This window comes from Hippopotamus amphibius, chromosome 8 (genome assembly GCF_030028045.1).
Source record: "Hippopotamus amphibius kiboko isolate mHipAmp2 chromosome 8, mHipAmp2.hap2, whole genome shotgun sequence".
Taxonomy (NCBI): domain Eukaryota; kingdom Metazoa; phylum Chordata; class Mammalia; order Artiodactyla; family Hippopotamidae; genus Hippopotamus; species Hippopotamus amphibius.
Window position 1 is genome coordinate 9256472 of NC_080193.1, and position 21610 is coordinate 9278081.

At 51.1% G+C, this 21610-nt stretch overlaps 1 protein-coding gene across 6 annotated transcripts in view; it reads right to left on the reverse strand.

Annotated features, from left to right (window-relative positions):
* Positions 1–21610, reverse strand: part of SSH1 (slingshot protein phosphatase 1) — a 58424-nt gene that overhangs the window by 34219 nt on the left and 2595 nt on the right. For 5 of the 6 annotated variants that reach the window (XM_057746172.1, XM_057746171.1, XM_057746166.1 and 2 more), the window contains exon 2: positions 19488–19528. In XM_057746172.1, coding sequence (XP_057602155.1) covers positions 19488–19528 — 41 coding nt within the window. Of the gene's footprint in view, positions 1–15481; positions 15612–19487; positions 19529–21610 lie in introns of those variants that run through there. The other variant, XM_057746167.1, reaches the window with a different exon arrangement.

Consider the following 21610-nt stretch of genomic DNA (forward strand, 5'->3'; position numbering starts at 1 on the left):
AGGGTGTGGGGGGACTGCATTCCAGGTAGAGGGAATGGGAGGTGCTCTGAGAACTTCATGCAAGGGGCGCAGGGTGGGCTGCAGAGGGAGAGCAGGTGTGGGTCCCGGAGGGTCTAGGATGCGACCCCGAAACCCACCCGGCGGGAGCAGCTTGGAATAAATTAACTGTGCAACCAACCACTGCGGAGGGCAGGATGGGATGAGTCCCCCAAGGAATGAACCCTGTAGGGTGGGGAAGAAGGAGTGTCTCAGTGGTGGCTTCTGGAACACTCTATGAAGGAAGGGCACCGAGTAGACTTCTGGTAGGGCCTTGTCCAGAAGGCTGTCCCAGCTCCCAAACGACCAATCACTCCTCACAAGGGGATTAAGCGAAACGCACACGACGATTATGCTTATCGTGCGGTTGGGGGAACTTCCACTGCAGGAGCATCATCTTTATGAGATGGGATGAGACCCACATTCTTGGGCCCACACCCACCTTCTTAACCTCTGGAACACCCTTGCCCCTGCCCATCGAGAGTGAGAATCAGAGCGGAGAGCCTGTGGCCACCTCTGCCCTGCCTGCCCCGATGGCCAAGCGCAGCGTCACCGAGGAGTCAGGATAGGACCCATTCCCTGGTCCTTCTTCCCAGCACGTGAAGGCATCAGGCACAGGAAAGACGCAGGGAAACATCTTCAGAAAGAGAAGACCGGCGTCAGCCCAGGGGGACAAGCGGCAGGGCCGCCACCGTCACAGTTACAGGACAGGACACATCATTCGGTCCTTCCGGAATGAATGGGGATCCTGGGGGGCGGCAGTGGGGGAAGCAGCACAGCCTTGCTGGTCAGGAAGCTGCTTCTCACCAACAGCACCGCCGCTGCTGCCCGAGGCTCTCCGCCGTGCCGCCCCGTCTAATTCCCAGGCTCTGTGGGGAAGGCATTCTTTCCTCTCCGACAAATGAAGGGAGCCACTCGGGCTCCTGAGAGCATCCCGGGGAGAGCCTGGGCAAGCTCATTTCCAACCACCTCCCTTGGTGACTCTGGTGCACCTCAAAGTTTAATAAAACACAATGCACTGGTCTGGGAATCCACACTTCTGGGTTCTACAGCTTGCTCTAGTATGTGTATGTTCTGATATTCACTTACAGGGCTCTGTTCATTCACTCAAGCAGCCAAATGTTTGCAGACTAAGGAGAACCACGCTAAGCTGAGCCTGTCCGAGCATCGACCAGGCAAAGATAACGATCTTTAACAGGTGGGTCTACGTTTGGGCAGTCTGGATGTGTGCCAGGACATTTAGAAACATAATTCCTTGAAGAAGGGAAAGACTGGGTGTATCAACATCACACTCCAGAATATGATACTAACACTCCTCATTTCCAACTCTGGCCATATGTCGGGAGAACCCAGGAAACTTCTGAAACATAGTCACGTCCAGGTCTAATGTCAGCCGCTTCTAATTCGGAAGGTCGGCGACAAGTCCTCAGCATCTGCTTTTTTAAAAGTCCCAGAAATGCTCCCAATGCACAGACAGGGCTAAGAACCCCTGAACTTAACAATAACACAGGGGCTTCCCTGGTGGCACAGTGGTTAAGAATCCACCTGCCAATGCAGGGAACACAGGTTCGAGCCCTGGCCTGGGAAGATCCCCACATGCTGCAGAGCAACTAAGCCCGTGCGCCACAATTACGGAGCCCATGTGCCGCAACTACTGAAGCTGGTGCGTCTAGAGCCCGTGCTCCGCAACAAGAGAAGCCATCACAACGCGAAGGCCGCACATTGCAATGGAGAGTAGCCCCGCCCCCCACTTGCCACAACTGGAGAAAGCTCGTGCGCAGCAACGAAGATCCAACGCAGCAAAAATAAAATAAGTAAATAAATAAACAAACCATTAAAAAAAACAAAACAGAAGGCACAGAGGAAAATGGTTCCCCTCGTGGCCTTCATAAGGGTACCTTACACACAGTAGGTACACGATAAATATTTTTGCTGGCGGAACATAACACCAATAAAAACGTGTGGTCCTCTCGGAAGGAGATTAACACAATTAGGTGCAATATAAGGAGAGGTCACGACAGGTCAAAAAAATAATACCCTCCTTGGAAGCAGCAAAACAGGTCAGCAGCTAACTGCACGTGCCCTTCTTCTACCAAACACTGTCAGGGTCACAGGTGTTCCTGCCCTTGAAAGGCAGCCCTGCATCAGTCATCTGAGATGACAGTCATAACAAGGGATCAGACCTCTGATACGCTCTGCTGCTGACAAAGCAACCTGGCTGATGTCAGCCGGTGTGATCTTCACGAAGCTCTCCTACGCTGACTGAACATGCATTACTGTACTCATTCTACAGATGAGGACTCAGGAAGTTACTTAACCGGTTATGATTTTAGGATTTCTGATGTTACATCTTGGAAAAAAAAAAAAAAAAACCCCCAGAGAATATGAGCCTAAAAGTACAGGCTCTAAAAAGCGTTGAAATGAACACAACATTGTAAATCAACTATACTTCAATTTAAAAAAAAGAAAAAAAAAGGATCCAAATAGACTGGGCTGGTTGAAATGGACTAAACTATGTTTGCGGATAAAATTAACCCTCAGTCACACTCAGCTCTGCCTGGTGATTACTAGGTAGACTGGTTTGTCCAGTGGATTTGACGATAATTCTAGAGATAAACTGAATGCATGTAAAGTTGTCACTACAGAAAAGGTGGTGCCCGTGAACACTCCCAAGAGGAGGTTCCATTAATTCCATCTAGGTTAACAAATACTGACTGTGCCTCTACCGTTCCTGGTCGGTGCTAAGCCCTGAGGACTCAGGAGTGAAACAGACACGGTTTCTGCCCTGGAGCCACATCACAGTCTAGTGGGTCAGACGAACACAAGACAGTACCTGCAATGCAGCACAGCAGGTCCCACGGTGCAGGGATGCATAAGGTACCATATATGCACACGCTCGCGCACACACACACACACACACACACACACACACACACACACACACACACACACGGGGGGAGGGATGCCCAGCCCAGCCTGAGGGTCCAGGGAGATCTCCCTGAAAGAAACACCACCAAACTGGGCCTTGAAGGACCAGTAAACATAGAGGAAGAGAGTGGGGAGCAGGAGAGAAGGAAGATTATACCACATGTGCCCTCCAGTGAACAGAGGAGGATGATAATTCACAAATGTCTATTCAGGTTTATAAGTCAGTTCCTTTTAAGTCTGGTTAAGGTGAGTTGGTTTCTCAGAACTCGGTCATCCCTGGGTGAAGTAACATTCCAGTCTCAGAATGTGCAAAGCTAAGAACCAAACCTTGGGCTTGTGGTTGAGCCAGGAGTTCTCAGCACCCGAAGGCCTAGCGGGCACTCGAGTGTTATTTTAAATAAGTCAACAATACCTCCAATCTGAATGGGGCTTCATAATTTAGAGAGCTTGCCCCTACATTTCTTCACTTCATTCTTACAACTCCACTTTTCTGAGGAAAGAACCAAAACAGAGAAGATAAATGACGCGTCTGCAGTTGTACGGCCAATCAGGGGCGGGACAAGATTGACAGGCTCCAAGGTTGGGGCTCTTCCTGCTGAATCCTGAGGTCAGGGGGCAGGACGGTGTGACTGCAGCCACAGGAGCAGCAGGTAAAGCTGGAGGGATGCAGGTCTACCTTAAAACCACTCCTGGCGATGCTTCAGATGGATCCAGAACCCCCTTCCTAGCAAAATGAAGTTTGTAAAGATGCAAAAGAGATGCAAGACTTACTATCTGGATCTGGAGTAAGGTAAGCAGTCTGCAGGTGGAGATGGAAAACTCTCTCCATTGTTCTCCCATGGGTGCTTCCCTCATTCTGAATTCAAGTTCAAAAGTCACAAAGACCCCGGGCTGTACCAAGGCTTTACTTTTATTTTGTGCTTTTACAGGGCCATTGGGCAAGGCCCTGTACTGAACGCCACTCTTCAGGGCCTAAAAACAAACAACTCACCTGACACACCGATCAGCTAGAGCCCCCCACAGGCTCCCCTCCACACAGAAAGCTGACAACAGGGAAACTCCAGCTCTGCAGGGCCTCATACTTAGGGAATGGGGTCACCGGCAAGAAATGCTGGCAGGGCTCGTTACAAATGTCTTTGCTGCTGGGGCATGTATTGTTTGGCTAGAAGGCGTAGGCTTCTCTCAGAGAGAAGGAATGTCCAGAAGTATTTTGGACAGTAAGAGACATTCTCTGCAGCCGGCTACACAGTGCTCCTTCATACCAACGGGTAGGAGCAAGCAGATGAATATACCAGCAAGCTCGCAAAAGCAGGATTTTCCCCCCACATCAGTAAGACAGCAAATAACATGCCTTGGGTTGGCACCACAAACCTTGGGATAGCTCCCCGATGGCCCCCAAGAGCCCTCAGGCCCCGTCTGTGGAAGCCGGAGCTGGTATATCTTTCCGTCAACGTCTGGTACACTAGGATCTAAGCCCCCTTCGTGAGCGCAGAGGGAGAAAGGCCGCATTGTGCAGGAAATGCAATGGCAGCAGAGGCAACCTAGCCAGCCAGAAATAACAGGCACATGGAGGAAATGCTTCTGAAACAACTCAAAAACTCCAAGAACGGACTCTCGACTGTCCCTGGTTCTCGGCCCTTTCTTTGGGATGCAGCCCCATGCCATATGCATGGGTCCCCAGGCCCTAACCTTTCCAGGGCGTCCTTTCCTTCCCAGTCCCCCACCCCCACGAGCCATGCAACGTCCACCCATGGTGTGCTCGGCTCTGTGCTGGGTCCTCAGTGTCCCTGCAGGGCAGTGCTGTCCAAGACGGCAGCCACCCGCCGGAGAGGCCTATGTTCTGAACACTTGAAATGTGATGAGTGTGACTGATGAGCTGACTTTGTCATTTTATTTGATTTTCATTAAATTGTAATTAGCCACAGGCGGCTAGCAGAGATGATATGCGACAGCACAGCTGCACCGGGAGCTTGCAGCCTAATGAGAGAGAGAACAGGGGACCTCTGGCCTCTAACCGGCTGCACGCAGTTCCTAACCACTGCTCTTGTTACATTATGTCCTAGCTCCAGAACTTTCAATGATGCGACATTATCTATAGAACCCAGAGTCCTTGTGCTTGCTTTCCATGGCAGCCAGTTAGCCATGCCATGTTGTGAACTGTCACTCAACCGACACTCTCTGACCTCAGGGAGCTTGTAACGCCATTAGCAAAAGTGATTTATAATAAAAGGCTTCCTGTATCACCTCTTACATTGTTCCTCCAACGCTCCACACGTTCTCTGCTCCATCCCTGTCTGTGTCACTGCCCTCATCAACTCTTCTACCCGGGTCTCTACACACAGCCTCCTCTCTCCTGTCTGCCTCCCTACGTCCTGTCCACCTTCCAACATTCACGCCTCCTCCAGGAAGCCCTCCCTCACCACCCTAGCTCTCTTTCCTTTCAACATCTTACAGCACCTTCTCTCACTGTGCCAGTGAAGAGACTGGGGCTTAGAGGGTACATCATTCATCCAAGGTCATATACTTAAAAAGGGATAGGAACCCAAGGGCCCAAACTGTGTTCTGGGACCTACTAACTGGTAGTGACATTATCTTTACACCAGGATGTTTTAATTTTACAATGGGACTCCAGGGCTTGGACACATACAGTTTTTTAAGTGTCCCTCCCTGCCTGACACAGAGCAGAGTCTATACGCAAAAGTAAATACTGATAAAGTGACAGAGCTGCACCCCTCTCCAGCCTCAAAGCATCTTGTGACTAACTCACCTCGGTCATCTCTGAGCAGCTGCAACACTGGGAGCTCCACACACACAGGATGAACAGGACAAATAAGACTCAGGGAGGACAAAGCAGTGGTTAGCAGTGGGGGTCAGCGAGGGTCAACACAGGGCTAAGGGATCCAGAGGTACAAACTATTATGTGTACAATAAGCTACAAGGGTATAGGGTACAACACAGGGAATACAGCCAGTAGTTTATAATCACTATAAATGGAGTGTAACCTTCAAAATTGTGAATCGATACATTGTACACCAACTTATATAATATTACACATCAACGATATGTCAATAAAAAATAAATTAAAAAGGTGCCCTATTACTCAGCTAAAACATGTGACCTGGGAAAATATTTATCAAGCTTCAAACAATTATCAGACACCTCTAACTAAGCATTATTACCTTTGGGGGAAAAAAAAAAAAAGACTCACTGCATAAATGCAGTTACAGTCACCTGGAGGTCAGGTCCTCTTGGCAACCAAGTGCTTCAACCTACACAACCACTAAGTTATCCATGTCACCGGAGTCTTGAGAGCAGAGGCTAAGACTTCTCCGTCTCTGGATGCCTCTCAGTGCCCAAAGATAACATGCACTCAGTAAATGTAAAACTGATAATAAACATCTCTGCTGCGTGTCATGCTGAGCACATCATACACATTAACTAATCCAATCCTCAGCATCCATCTTCGAGTATCTTTTTTTTTAAATAAATTCATTTATTTATTTATTTGTTTATTGGCTGAGTTGGGTCTTCGCTGCTGCACGGGCTTTCTCTAGTTGTGGCGAGCAGTGGCTACTCTTCGTTGCGGTGCACGGGGCTTCTCACTGCAGTGGCTTTTCTTGTTGCGGAGCACGGGCTCTAGGCGCACGGGCTTCAGTAGCTGTGGCTCACGGGCTCTAGAGCACAGGCTCAGCAGTTGTGGCGCATGGGCTTAGTTGCTCTGCGGCATGTGGGATCTTCCTGGACCAGGGCTTGAACCTGTGTCCCCTGCATGAGCAGGCGGATAACCACCAGAGAAGTCCCCCATCTATGAGTATCTTATACACAGGGAAACTGAGGCTCAGAAAGGTCAAGTCACTCATCCAAATTCACGTGGCCAAGAAGTGGAGAAGCCAGGAGAGGACACCAGGAGCACTGCACCTTTGCTGAATTGACACCTTGGGGAAACCCAGCGTCAACATAATAAGTCTGCTTCTCTTCCCGAGCAGTTCAGACCGAAAACCACCTGGTGGGCAGGGTGAGGCAGGCCTCTGGGCTGGGGAGGGGGCGTGGTGAGCAGCAGAGAGGTGGCTGCAGAGATGGGAGGCTGGTTGCAGACAGGGGTGTTGATCAAACAAGTAAACACTTTAGGGGCAATGGGAGCCGGGTTTCTCCCTATTAGAAAAGGGATTACAAACGTGGAGCGAGAAAAACCTAGAATGAACCCGGAGATGTTGGGTCAGAACTGAAGGTATCAGTTTTAACTCATGGTTTTCAACATATTTAAATATAGAAAAAAATACAGGGCTTCCCTGGTGGCGCAGTGGTTAAGAATCCACCTGCCAGTGCAGGGGACACGGGTTTGAGCCCTGGGCCGCAAAGATCCCACAGGCCACGGAGCAACTAAGCCCGTGCACCACAACTACTGAGCCTGCGCTCTAGAGCCCATGAGCCACAACTGATGAGCCCATGTACTGCAACTACTGAAGCCCACGCGCCTAGGGCCCGTGCTCCACAGCGGGAGAAGCCACTACAATGAGGAGCCCACGCATCACAACGAAGAGTAGCCCCCGCTCACCGCAACTAGAGAAAGCCCCCGCGCAGCAGCAAAGACCCAACTCAGCCAATAAATAACTAAATAAATAAATTTATTTTTAAAAAAGAAAAGAAAAAATATACAGATCAAACCTGTGTGCTTGTGTGTGCACATATACACCCACATATTCCTGAATTCTGCCCACTGAAAGGACCTGCAGAGAGCAACGCCCCCAAAAGTAATAATAAGCACACCTACCTTGGCTTCTTTGTTTTTTCCAGATTAATTTGGTGTAATTTTATTTCTTCAAAAAAAAGTCCCCATTACTATCAAGTTAGTTTTTAGATTCAAGGAGTCTTTACAGAGTACACGAAGAAGAGTGTGATATTTTCTGCTTTTTTAAATTAGTGGGCATTTAATTCTCCGCTATGCCCGCCAATCAACTAAAACCCAAATCAATGGAAGGTGGCAACCTGTATCCACCACTTTCCATGTTCTGTACTCCGCTGTCAGATTTCTAGGTCCAGCCCCAGCTCCTAACCTCAACCATCAATTATTCCTTCCAATTATTATTCGCAGGGGTTAAAATGCTTCATAAATTCTTTCTTAAAAATGTGTTGTTGTTGAAGTATAACTGACCTACATCACTGTCAGTTCCAGGCGCACAAAACAGGGATTCTATCTGCCTATTTCTATACATCACAAAATAATCACCACCTGCCTCGGTTTCAAAATTCCATTCTTTGTTAAAGGGAACGAGGGCTCCTTGGAGAAATGATGGATTCCAGAGATGCGGGACAGAAAGTACAAGATGAGGTCTGCCATCTGGTGTCAGAAAACAAGGCAGCGCTTAAAGGATGATGTGGACATGTCAAGGGACAGGGAAGCCAGCTTAAATGAGACTCCACAGGCCACGTCGGGAACAATTTGAACCTTGAAGTCAAGAATACAATTAACAGACCATGAACCACTACATGAAACAGGCAAACAGGAGTTCACACGGATGTAGGGCCTGTTCCTTCAAAAGTGTCCAGGTCACGAGAGTCAAAGGGAGACTGAGGAATGTCCCAGACTGAGCGAGACTCAGGAGACAGGACCATTACATGCAGCAGATGATCCTGACCTGAATCCTTTACAATGAAGGACATTGTTGGGACAAAGTGTGGACCCTGAGTGGGGTCTGAGGATTAGCTGTAGTCATGGATCAGGGTCAAGGGTCAATGGCCTGCTCTGTAGGAGAACATCCTTGTTTGTATTCAAACAGCATCAGGCTTGTGACTTGCTCTCCAAACAGCTCAGAAAAATGTTCTTTGTACTGTATTTGCAACTTTCATGCACGCTTTTGTTTTAAATTTTAAAAAATTACTTAAGAAAAATTCCACTTAATTGGATTTTGGCAAAACATCTCCTGTAGTTTTCCTTTATTGGCCAGTGATAAAAGCTTAAGAACCTCTCACTGGTCATCCTCACTGGCAGACGTCCTGGCTTTCCACTTCCCTCTCGGATGCTCTGACCCTCAGCACCCGAGAGCTCTCCCTGCCTCAGGACCGTTTCCCCTCTGTGTTTCCATGACAGCAGCAGCCTTGATTCGTGCCTAAGGCAGTGGAGGCTGATGGGAAGCTCCTCTCTCTGGGTTCCTCTCGGTCTGTGACTGTCCAGATTTTGAGGGCCTTGCACACACATAACCCTGGCCCACATAAGACCTAATTTTACCGTTTTCCTGCTCTGAGACCACGCTTTCGGAAAAGTGGGGGCACCGACCTGCCCGGGCGAGCCTCCCATTGTGACGGGCACGCGAAGTCAGGACGCTGCAGGCCTGCAGGATGTGACTCAGCGTCCTGTTTTCGATGGTTGGGGCGGCCAGCAGACTTGGCACCAAGCACTGCCGCTGACTTCACCTCTCAAGACCACAAATACCCAGGTTAATTGGTGGGATGGGCCTGTGGCATCAGCTCTCCCTGGGGACCTCGGGGCCAAACCTATAACAACCTGCCTGTCCGCCCAGCTCACTGGGTCTCCTCACCCGCGGGTATCTACCAGGAACAGTTCTTCAGAGGAACTGACTGACCTGGCGGTATTTTAAGGACACCATGAGTCAAGCAACTGAGCTTGTTTTTCTCTTTGCTTTGACTCCCAGGAAGCTCAAAGTCAGATGTGTAGCCAAACTCTGTTGACTATACCAACATTATGCCTTGAATTCCACATACAAACCTTCTCCTCATTTTGCCTTACTTTCCCCTATGTTCTCCATGTCCCACTTTTCCAATTTTAAATCACATTGTTCACTTTGAATGTTATAAGCTGCTTCAAATCCCTTTTGGCAGAGCTAGACACAGCACACGTTACCTCTGGAGGGTAAGGCCTCGTTGCTGTTGTTGTTCTTGGATGAAAGGGTATATTTTAATGTTTTTGTCTTAAACACACATGAACACACAATTTTCTCTCCAGAAAGTCTGTACCAGTTTATACTCATAGTAGCCTAATTTTGAGGACTCTTTGTTATTTAACATGGAATCCCCAGCATTCGGCACAGAACCCAATATACACATAGGCACCAAACATACTGGGTTGGCCAAAAAGTTCGTTTGGGTTTTTCCATAACCTCTTACAGAAAACCTGAACAAACTTTTCTGGCCAACCCCATACACTGGCTGAATTGATAAGGCAAAAACTCTAAATAAAAGCTGCCTTTGTTACCAGGTTGCTTCATAAGAGACACATCTCCCTCCCACCCCGGGTGGCGGGGCCTGCACAGAGCGCCGGGGCTGGGGGATCGGGCCCCTGAGGAAGCCCCCGTGTCATACGGCTCAGCGGTCCCCACCCCAGACCTGAACAGTCATTCCCAACTGCCACCTGCTTCAGGCGCAGCGCGGAACAGTGGGCTTGGGCCTTTGGGAAGAAGGGGCGAGCAACTTCCAGAGGTGGCAGCGGGCCTGGCTCTCTCCAAACCACACCAACAGTACCCTCCCTTGTGGGTCCCGATCTGGGGACTACGCCTTGAGAACTCGCGGCAAGCGTGCGGGAATCACTTCTGCCAGCACAGGGAGGGCACCCGACATTTCCTAAGGCGGGGCCTCTGAGGCCTTCTTTGAAACAAAGTCTTTTTAAAAATAGCTTTAAAAGTAGCCATTCTAGGAAAAAAAATGTTTTTAATCTGTAAAAATAGAGAAAGAAATAAAGGCACACAATGCACGATGCTTCGCCTGGTACCAGGCTCAGGGTGACTTGGAGGGAAACAGGTCAGGCATTGGCTGTCTTTTCCCTTGGGTTGCACTCGGTTGACCTTTTAGTCCTTGGCCTGGAATCTCCCTTTGTGGGGGAAGGCGGGCAGGAAGGCGGCAGAAGGGACCCTTGCTTCCCACCATCTATGAAAATGACAGCGCCTTGTGTCGGGCAAGGATCAGACACGACACACTGTACAAGGTGCCCTCTCAGCCCCCTGAAGTGAGGAGGACTCTTCCTGTTTCAGGGAGGGCAGGGGGCCAGCCCAAGGTCGCCGTCACACAGGCAGCAGGGGGTGGGTACAGACCCAACCCAGTGGACCCGCCCCGGCCAGGCACAGCCAGAGGCACAACTCTGTACGTCACGTGGTGGTCTGGGAATCTCCGATGCTCTCCCCGCACGGTGGGGCGGGCCGGCCGGCAGGGTGTGCTCATCAGCGCGTCGCCTCTGCCGCGGGAGTGGGAACCGTCGCCACGGCTTTCCCCGCCCCACAGTGGGAGCCTCGCAGGCCAGACACACGGTCTTGCCCCCACCCCCAGCCCCATCACTCAGCACACCCCGCAGGGGGCTCCTCCTGACTCTCATTAATCCTGTTCTGATGAATCCCGTTTTCTTCCTGCAGCCTTCCTCAAACAGAACGACTCCGTGGATGTCCACCTAGTCTTAGGAATTTCCTACTAAGCTGCCCAGATCTAGGGTCTCTGACCACAGCGCAATGTCCGCCAAGGATGAACTCTAAAGGCGGGCGTCCGTTCTGTCCGGAAGGCTGCCACCATGCACGTGGCTCTGCTCCCGGGGTGAAGCGTGCCTGGCCTGACGCTCACGGAGGGGGAAGTGGGTCCGAGCAGAGGGTCCACTTCCTCTCAGCGGCCAAACCAGTTCTCACTATCTCAGGGTGACTCAGCGAGACACCCAACACGTGGCTGACCTGCTCTCAGCCTGAGAAGAAAGGAGAAACTCTGGACGGACTGTTACAAAGCTACCAAGAATTGTTAGAAGCGGGAACGAGCCAACACAGAACTAGACTGGTAGGTGTGAGGACTCTCATTCTTGGATTTGAAAGCCATAATCTATCTCATCTCTTGACTTTACAAAGGAGGTAGTGGGGGACCAGAGACCTTTAGTGACTGGCCTAAGGCTGCACAGCAGAAGACACATCTTAGGACAGAACCTAGGTTTTCTGACTCCTTCTCACAGCTTTGCCCCATTTACCACAAGGGTGATCACGGGTACCACTATCGCCTAGGAAGAAAGAGCTGGCACGAACAAGCATTCTTGGTGTGCACACAGGCTCCCCTCGTGTGCAAGCACACTCCCTGGTGTGTATAAGGCTCCCCTGGTGTGCAAGCCCGCTCCCTGGCGTATACAAGGCTCCCCTGGTATGCAAACGCGCTCCCCTGATGTGCTAAGAGCACAGGAAGAGTGAGATCAGGGCCTCCAGGCATTCTTTTCAAGTCTAAGCACTGGTATTTCAAAAGTTTAATGAAACCTACTAGACTCTAAGCAAAATTCATTTTAAGTTAACTTTAATAACTTTAATTACGTTCCAAGAGAATCAAATTACCTCTTCACCTCTGTCCTCACGTGTCCCCACTCTAGGATGAGTTTTCTAACAACCATAAAAAATATTTAACACATACTGAAGGCAAATTCTGATTTTAAAATTAAATGTTCCAACACACTGCCAAGAATAATACACCCGCGTTAAACCGAAAGGGACAGCAGAGCAGTACAACGGCCCCAGAACAACACACGTGTGTGCACCCCAGCGCTGCAGGCTGGGAGTCAACGGGAGGCGGCTGCCTGTATAGCCACGCGAGTGCGGACAGGAAGGCACGAGATAAACACAAGCTCGCAGGCCCCGTGAGGAGCAGCGAGGAAGGGACACAGGTTTCTGAGCCACGGCGACCTGCACCTAAACCCCGGCGCTGGCCCCTGGGAGCTGCACTTTCCTACAGTGAGGCTGGCACCTCGTGGGGGCGACAGAAACGAGACAGGCTGCACCAGGCTCCCAGCCCAGGGCCTGCACCTACAGGCCCCTGGTGCTCGCGCACGGGAAGCGGGATGAGCACCCTGCCAGCGACCCGGGCGACCGTGAGGGCAGAGGCACCCAGCACAAGCCTCGTTCTAGGCTGAGGTCAGGGAGCTCACGGGACAGGACACACCACTCACGGCGGGGCCCCTGGGGTTCAGGCCGGAAGGGCGGACAGCAAAGCCACAGGAGGAGGGCTCACAGAGACGGCTCTCAAATTTGGGGGCTAAGAGCACAGGCTTTGGAGTCAAAGAGACACGGAGCATGAGGGTCCTGGCTCCATCACTTCCTACTAACTGAAATTAGGCCAGCTACCTCCCTGAGGCTTTGTCTTCTCATCCAGACAACGGGAACAGAAGTGGTACCTTCCTTATACAGACTAAAGAAAACGCCTATGAGGCGACTCTCAGGGCAGAGCACGTTTGAAGGGCTCACTTCTACAGCCTCTGTCCCTGGCTGACTTTTCCTCCTTGGCACCTGCTAACACACTTAACGTACCTATTCATCTTACCTACTGTCTTGTCTCCCCCAACAGAATGTCAGCCACAAGGCAGGGATTTCTGTGCTTTGTTCACTGCTGTTTTCTCAGCTCCGAGGACAGTGCTTGGCACATAGTAAGTGCTCAATAAAGATCTGGCGACTGAAGGCTTGTAAGCAGATTACGACGGGGGTCCTGAGACTGAGCTAACAGCACCTGTATTGCCAAACTGCACGGGGAAATCGCAGGAAAAATCTCTCTGTCCTTTGCTTGCTGTGGGTCGTCCAAGATCACTCTGAGTTCCTCACCGTGAAAGAGAACCTAGAAGATTCAATTTACGAGACCTTGACGGCCCATCCAGTGCAAGCCAGGCACCATGCGGGGAGGGGCCTGGAAGGCTCTGTCCTTAGGGTGGGCTCACAGTCAAGGGGGCACCGGCTCAAGGCCCCATGCTCAGAATGACCCCAGGCTTGGTTAACGCTCTGCTGTTGCCACCTTGAAATTCTTCATTCTTTAAAAAGCGGCTCCACAATTTTCATTTTGCACTGGGCTCCACAAATTATACAGCTGATCCTCCTGGCAGAGAACTTAGGTACATACTAAAAACAAGTCCCAAGTCTCAAGGAAATACTAAGAAGAGATAAATGCCTGTGGGGAGAACGAGGAAGAGTCAGGAGGAGTGACCACAGGAAGCGACCTGAAGGAGGCAGAGGTGGGGCACCTGTCGAGAGTCTACGATGGGAGGAGAGAACCGAACAACTACCACACTGAATTCTGACAACAGCCCTATGAGCCGCAGACGACTGTGTCCACTGGAAGGTGAGGCCTGCCCAGGTCACAGCACAGCCAGGTGAGGTGACAGATGACAGAGGTGGAAGCCAAACTCAGGCCTGTCCCTCCCCAAGGCCAAAGCTCATGGAAAAAATATCTCAGGGTCATTGGAGGTGTTACTGCAGAGGTCAAATATGCAACCTGGGGCGAATGCAAGAGATGCCAAGCCTCCAGGTGTGAAGCAGTGCGCAGCTGCTGAGTGGAGAGAACGGGACGGTCTCTGGCACGTGGTCGACTCCTGCCGAGCTCCTCAGGGCTCCTGGCCTCCTCCCACCAGCCAGCATCGTGTTTATACGACACACCCTGTAACACTGAATGGAAAGCTACTCATCTACATGTCTGTTTCCTCTACGTTAGACTAGGGTATCTCAAGATGTTCCACGAACTGAGACTGATGGACAGATCCTGAGGTGGCCCAAGACCTCAGCCCCTGGTACAGGCCCCCTGGGGGAGCCCCCTATGCTAAGTGTGCTGGGACCAGGGAATAGGATGGGGCAGCTGCTCCCTTCATTAAGCAAAGGTGATGGGATGGTCCCTCTCCTGACAGCAACAGATTCTCCTGTTGGCCTTGAGGCAGTAAGCCGCCAGCTGTGGTATACAGCTGCAAGAGAATGCATTCTGCCCAGAACCAGTGTGAGCTCGGAAGAGGGCCCCAGACGCAATGAGACCCTGGCCCTGGCCAACACTTTGACTGCAGCCATGTGAGACCCGCAGCAGAGGATCCAGCTCAACCACGTCTGGGTTCCTGACCCACGGGAGCTGCAAGGTAATGACCACGTATCATTTTGGACCCCTGAGTTTGGGGTAGCCTGTTATGCAGCAGTAGATAACTGATACAGCGGCCTGCTGTACAGAGCCTGGATGTGACAAACGTGTGACACCTCTTGGCAGGACTAAACTGGACAGACTCTCAACAGGGACAGTCAAGTCCAGGCTAAGAATCATCAAGAAAGGCAGAGAGGAACCCCAAAGGGTGGACAGGCCTCAAAGAAGAGGTTCTGAATGAAAATGGGAAGCGTGGCCGGCAGAGCAAGGACACACCAACCCCCACCCCATCCTGATGCTGTCAGGGAGGGAGAGACCGTTATACAGAAGTCAGGGTCCTCTGCAGACTTCCAAGTCCAGACCAGCACGGGGAGAGGGCAGAGGGAAAGCCAGAGGTATAAGAGAGTTCAGTTTACCACCGAAACCAGATAAAACAGAGAAGACAAAATCCTTCGGCTTCGGCCCAAACATTTGCTTGAGCAAGCAGGAAAAGAAATTAAAAGAACTCGAACAATCATTTTCACGTGCTTGACTTGGAAACGCTGGATGAACAAGAAAAAAAGAAAAAAAACAAACCCAAAAACCCCCCAGCAACACAGTCACTCCTGATCCACACTCTGGAAACAACACAACCGTATTCCCTCCCCGGGGCCCTGCCTGGCACGCAACCACTTACGTCTCATGCCAGACTGAGGCGGCTCCCAGGATGGCGAGGGAGCCAGGAGTCGCTGCCAGCAGGGCCATCTGCTCACCAATTCCCACAGTCCGAACAGCGCAGCTTCCCAAAGGGGGCTGCTGGAGGCCGGCAGTCGTCTGCACACGCAGAGAGCAGGGGAGAGGGATCGAGAGCCAGGTCTGCTGCTCGGCATCCCTCAGCTTCCCTCCGGGCAGGCGGTGAGCAGTTCTCCAGACGTGCTCCACGAGGCCTCTGGAGAAACCAACTGGATGACAAAGAAGGTTCTGCAGAGGCTGCGTTCCTGTTTACAGCTTACAGGGATGTCACTGGGTGAAGGATGCAGGTGGGTCCAAGTCACAGGGCATCCACGGGGGCGGCCCTCAGCCCCACACAGTGAATGGGGCACCCGCAGGGAGTCACGCACTCTACTTATGGGCTGGGAAACGAACACTGACAGGAACATCATCCTCTGAAGACCAAAGGTAGCCACTGTCCTCCATGCCCATCGTGGCCTGGCTCTGTACAAGGAGCCCCACGCAAACTACTTGCCAACCCTGAAAGGCTGTAGCTTTATCCCTTTTACAGATGGAAAAACAGAGACCCACAGAGGCACAGTAACTCCCGGTGGTACACCAGCACCTCTACTCATGCAATGGCCATGCTCCAAGCCTAGAGCTGCCTGACTCCAAGCCCCACCTTTCCTCAACAAGTCTTTCTTGCACACGAATGCAATTTACTGCAGAATCAAAACAAAGTTAATATGTTCAAACTGCTGAAGTTCTATGTGCGGGCAGAGAACTAAGACCCTGTCACTAAGAGCGGCGCCAACAGTGAGGCACGGGACAAAAACACAGGCACCTGCCAGGGAAGGCAGGTGTGGTACCTGGCACAGAGAGAAACCAAGAGCCACCTGCCAAGGAGAGAGAAGCCACAAAGGTCTGGGGTAGGAGCACGCTGAGCTGGCCGGGAGGATCGTGGCCAACTGGAAAGGGAACTGGCTTAGAGTGAGAACCTGGTCAGGGAGCAGGGGTAGGACTGAAAAAAGGCACGTGCGAGAGAGGAAAGGCCAGTGAAGAGGGTGAGGGTGGAAAAGGCCGCAGGGACTGGGAGAAAGAAGTAGGCGCACTTCCAGGCTGGCGTTCCTCTGACGGTGGAGACCACAAACTACGGTAGAGGAATGGGTGGATGGGTGGCCCGTCAGTGGATCAGGGGAGGTACAAGGACCTGACCGATGGTGCCACCAGAGGGGACAGGAGAGAAAGAGGGCATGTAAGACAGAAGATCCGATCCACAGATTCAGCAATTTACTGGCTACGTGTGGGTCCAAGGTCACTTCTTGGAAGACCCAAAAGATGAAACTGTCAAGGGTACACAAAGGGGCGAGGAGAGAGAAATATCCTGCAGGCCCCAGTTTTTCTTCCTCCCCAATACCCTTTAGAAACCAGATCAGGTCAGATTAACTTCAGGATGAATGTGAAGCAAAGAGAAATCTCCTCTCCCCAACTCTCCTCCCCTCAAAAGAGCAAAGAATGACGGACCATTCCACATATTTTTTCTCTAGGATAAGCTTAGAGAGCACAGCCCTGAAAATGCGCATCCACACGTAGATGCCAGTGAGTTTCAGTCACCAGGACCCCAGGGACTTTGGGACTTCTCGCATTTGGCCGGGTTAGGAAGCAGGATGGTGTCCTCTGCCTAAAACGGGGCGTGGACATCAGGTGAGTGAAGAGGGGAAGAAAGGGGAGCCTGTGAGATGGGCTCAGAGTGCAGGTCCCCCCCAGTCTGGGTCTCCCAGGGCCCACGAAGGCCTTGGGGACCCACTGAGAGCAGCGAAGAGGGACGCACAGTGGTCACAGGGTGATACAAGTCAGCAGGGCTCCGGGGTTCCAGCCCCGGCGCTGCCTCGAACCACCTGGGTGACCTCAGCAAGTTCTCATGCCTGCAACACAGCTGTTCAACTCAGCCATGAAACCGGTCCCCAGAAAGGCGGCATCCTATGACAACCTCAGGCGTTACGGGCAACGGAGGCCCCACTTCGAATGCAACCTTGGGCCTCGGGTTCCTCACCTGCGACCCTCGGGGGAACACCCCCTCCTCCTGGGGTCGTTGTGAGGGTTAAATCTGGCAACGCAGAGAGCTCCCGTCACTTGACCCTTCGTACGGTCCTCTCCAGCTCCAAGCTGTGCAGAGAAAGGGGCCTTTTATTGGCCAGCAGCACAGACACATTTTCCTACCACCGCTATTTGTAACTTCTTTGTTAATGGAAACAGTTCAAAACCCTATGCTGTCAGCTCAGGAAGGGAAATTAAAAACACGAAAGACCATCTAAGTGAGAGAGCCAAACGCCACCTCCTGGGCAAGAGCCCTGGAAGAAAGGGCTCGGCTTGAGGGAGAGAAGAGAGTCCCAAGTCCAGGTACGGGCTGGAGGGGAGCTGGGGGCGTGGGGATGGCGCCCCACGTGGCGGTCAGCAGGCCCTCCGCCCCGCTCTCCCTCCCGCACAGCCTCCAGAGCAGGCCTCCGCTCCTCCCCTCCCCGCCTCCACCGGCGGAGCTCCGCCCAGGACCGCCCCCACTGCCCGGGGCCGCCCCCACTCGGGAATCCGGCCGATTCCAGCCTTCAAGACTCTGAGCAACCAGAAGCCCCAGTCTGAAGGGTAACTGTGTCGCTGCCCCTGCTTCCCCCTCCAGCGTCATGGGAAAACGAGGACCCGGCGACTGTAATAAGACAATTATTTCCCTACACACACCCGAGTTTTAGAAAAAATGGTGCCTCCCTTCCCTCAAACACACAGAAAAGTTCAAAGACGGGCGAGGCAGAGTTCTACCACTTCTGTGTGTGAGTTTGACTGGGACGGCCTGCTCTCGGTAATGAATGGCTGACCCCAGTTTCTGAACATGTATTTCCTTTTCCAATTAATTTTCTTCCTCTTCCCAAGATGAAACAGACGTTAAAAAAGAAAAGAAAAGGAAAAAAAAAAAAAAGAACAGTATCCTGGAAATTCTGTTTACTTTTTTTTTTTTAATCCAGCTGTTTACTTTTTTAAACTCAAAGAGCCGGAGTTTCAGACCAGCTCCTTGGTGCAGAAGAATACATTATATAATGAAGTGCTAAATCTTCTGTAAACCAACAAGACACCCAATTTTTAGCAAAGAAAAACAAACATGCTTTTGGCATCTACTTCTGAATATAGCAACTGAGGACTACGAGCTTGAGAAACTCCTCAAATGAGCATACGTCAAGATTTCTCACCAGCACACACCCACACACCCCACCCATACCCACCCCCCACACACACACCCACACACAACTCACACCCCCACAGACACGCACCCCCACACACACACACCCCCACAACCACACACATCCACCCACACACTCACTCGCACACCGCCCACCCCCCACACATACACTCACACACCCCCCACACACACACACCCCCCAGATGCACCCACATCCACACACAGACACATTCCCCCCCACATACCACCACCACACACACACAGACACACACCCCCACAGAGACACACACACCCAGACACACCCACACACCCAGACACACACACCCCACCTTGAATTAATAAAATGAGGGGTTGAATGTCTGTTTCAAATCATCAGTGTGCTCACCTCAAAAGGAATACCTTCCCAAAAGCAGAACAGAAAAGTGAGAATATATTACAAGGATTATTTTCTTTAAAGTAGAGGTAAAATCTGGAAGGAAGTTTACAAAGATACAAAGGTCCTCATCATGGGAAAGCCAGGGTGGTAGAATACTGGCCATTATTTTTCTTCTCTTAATGTTACATAATGTTATTAAAGCTGTTTATAGTGAAAAGTCTGGATCATCTGTAAAGCCCTCCTTCTGTCTATGTGTTCTGGATCGTTTTTAAAGCACTATCAAAAAGCTGGTGTAGTCTTTCTCGAGGGTTCTCCCTTTCGGGACGGCACAAGAGTATTTCTTACCTGCTTAGAAGGAAGACTTCAGGATGGAAATGCTAATTCTCTTACCTGTGGTTTAACTTGCGATCTTCGTCGCTGCCAGCCTCCAACTGCAGAGAAAGAAAGAGAATGTCACAGCCCAGACGCCACTATCGACAGGCCTCAAGACACAAGGCTCACATTTTCTGCTCTGGTGTCTGCAAAAGATACAGATGTCCAGGAAACCTGGTTCCTTCTGAAGGGCCGCACCCTTTCCTTACCAATCCTGCGCTGCTGCTCCCCTGAGTAATTTCCGCGGAGGAATTTTCAGGTTTCCTGATATTCCCCCACATGCCTTCCAAGGCATCACCGATGGATGTCTGCTAACGGGACGTTCCTAGCCAGCACGGCTGCTCTACTCGCTCCTTCAGCCCGGAGCTCTCCTTTTTCCGGGGCTGCTTTGGAGCTTATCCTGTTTTTCTGTTTTAAGGGGAGGGGGCAATGTTTTAAGAGGCTCTGTTTCCTCCTTCAAGCTAGGCAGTAGCTGAGTGATCAACACCATTTTAAGCCACAACACACGAGTTAAAAGTAAATTAATAATAAATAAAAATAAATAAATAAATAAATAAAACCACCACCATTCCAGGAGAGTCTTTAACGGGCAGAGGCCAGGATCAGGCTGTCCGTGGGTCTCGAAGCTCCTGGTGGTTCTCAGAAAGGCTTAAAGTTTAATATAAAACTTTCTAGGCTATTGGTTTACTTACAGACATGAGAGAAAGGGACATTTAATATTTTCTAAAAGTTACAAGGCCAAGAGCGTTAGAGGCTCCCAAAGTAACCATGATTTAAGCCCCGACTGCAATTTTTCTTTTTTTTTTTTTCTTTCAAGGAGAAAACTCAAATGAGAAGAAAACACACCCCAACAACCCTGCACCACTGGGACTTGGCATGTTTTGTATGTTACACAGAGGAGCCCATTGAATGGGAAAGAGAGAAACCTGGAAAGCAGTGATGGCTGGGAGAGATGCAAGGCTGATTGAGGACAGAAACCAGACAGAAGCCAGCGGCAGTGGGGAAAGGGTACAGAGGTCATGTAGGGAGGGGTCTGAGCAGCAAGGGACACACACCACAGGTGACAATTTCACCAAGGAATGAGTCCAGCAGAAGGTCCTGGAATCCCTACACTGCAATAAGATCATGTATGTATCGCACTGGACAGATGCAGACACAATCAGTTCCCACGCTCCCTACCCCACAATGAAGGAGAAGTGGAAACACCGGGCAGGGCTCCGCTGCCCACAGGGCCACCAGCTTCGGTCCCGCAGTGAAACACACACAAAACAACTCACACAACCGCAGGAACAAACTTACAAAAAACTGCTGGGTCTAACCCAGTGGTTCTCAACCCGGGGCAACTGTTGTCAGCAGCGGACGCCAGGCAAGGCTGGAGCCTTTTGGGAAGGATGCTAGTGGCATCTAGTGGGTAGAGGTCAAAGTGCTGCTACACTTCCTCCAACACACAGGACAGGCCCTTACAGCAGACGGGTTTGCCCCAACATCAGCAACACTGAGGCTGAGAAACCCTGATCCAATGCCCCCACCTCAAAGGGACTGGAGATCTGCCTGTGAAAATGAGTCACCTTGAACATTTGTCAAAAATCACAGGGTTACAACCCATTCCTGAAAGCTATTGCTTTATCTATTCTTGGGCTCTCTGCCTGTTCTCACAAAAGAATGAGATAAGGTTAACAGTAAAATGAGATAATCAAAGACTTGGGGGAAAGGAACAAAACTGGAAAAGAGGGAAGCACTGCTCTGCTGTTCGGGCTGTGACTTCCCTCGGTTCCCATGCTGCGCAGCAGCACCACAGGCTGGGGAAGGAAAGAAATGCCCTGAGTGTCCCTGACTCAACGAAGGATGCACATTTTGAGGAGTACGGAAGTGATCAGGAGACGAGGGGGATACAGACTTCAAATTCATTTAATTCTCACTCACTCTCGGAGATTCTCAGGATGAAAGGCAATGCAAGGTCAGTTATTCCAGATTAGAAAGCTACATGTGCCAAAGAACACACATTAGAGGGAAGCCAGCCCTTTCAGATGAGCTGAGGCCCAGAGAGGGGAGGTCAGACCAGAGGCAGAGCCGACACACACACCTGCCTGCCCTCTCCATTTCTTCCTGCACCTTCGTGCCTCGCCCCATCAGAAAGAAAG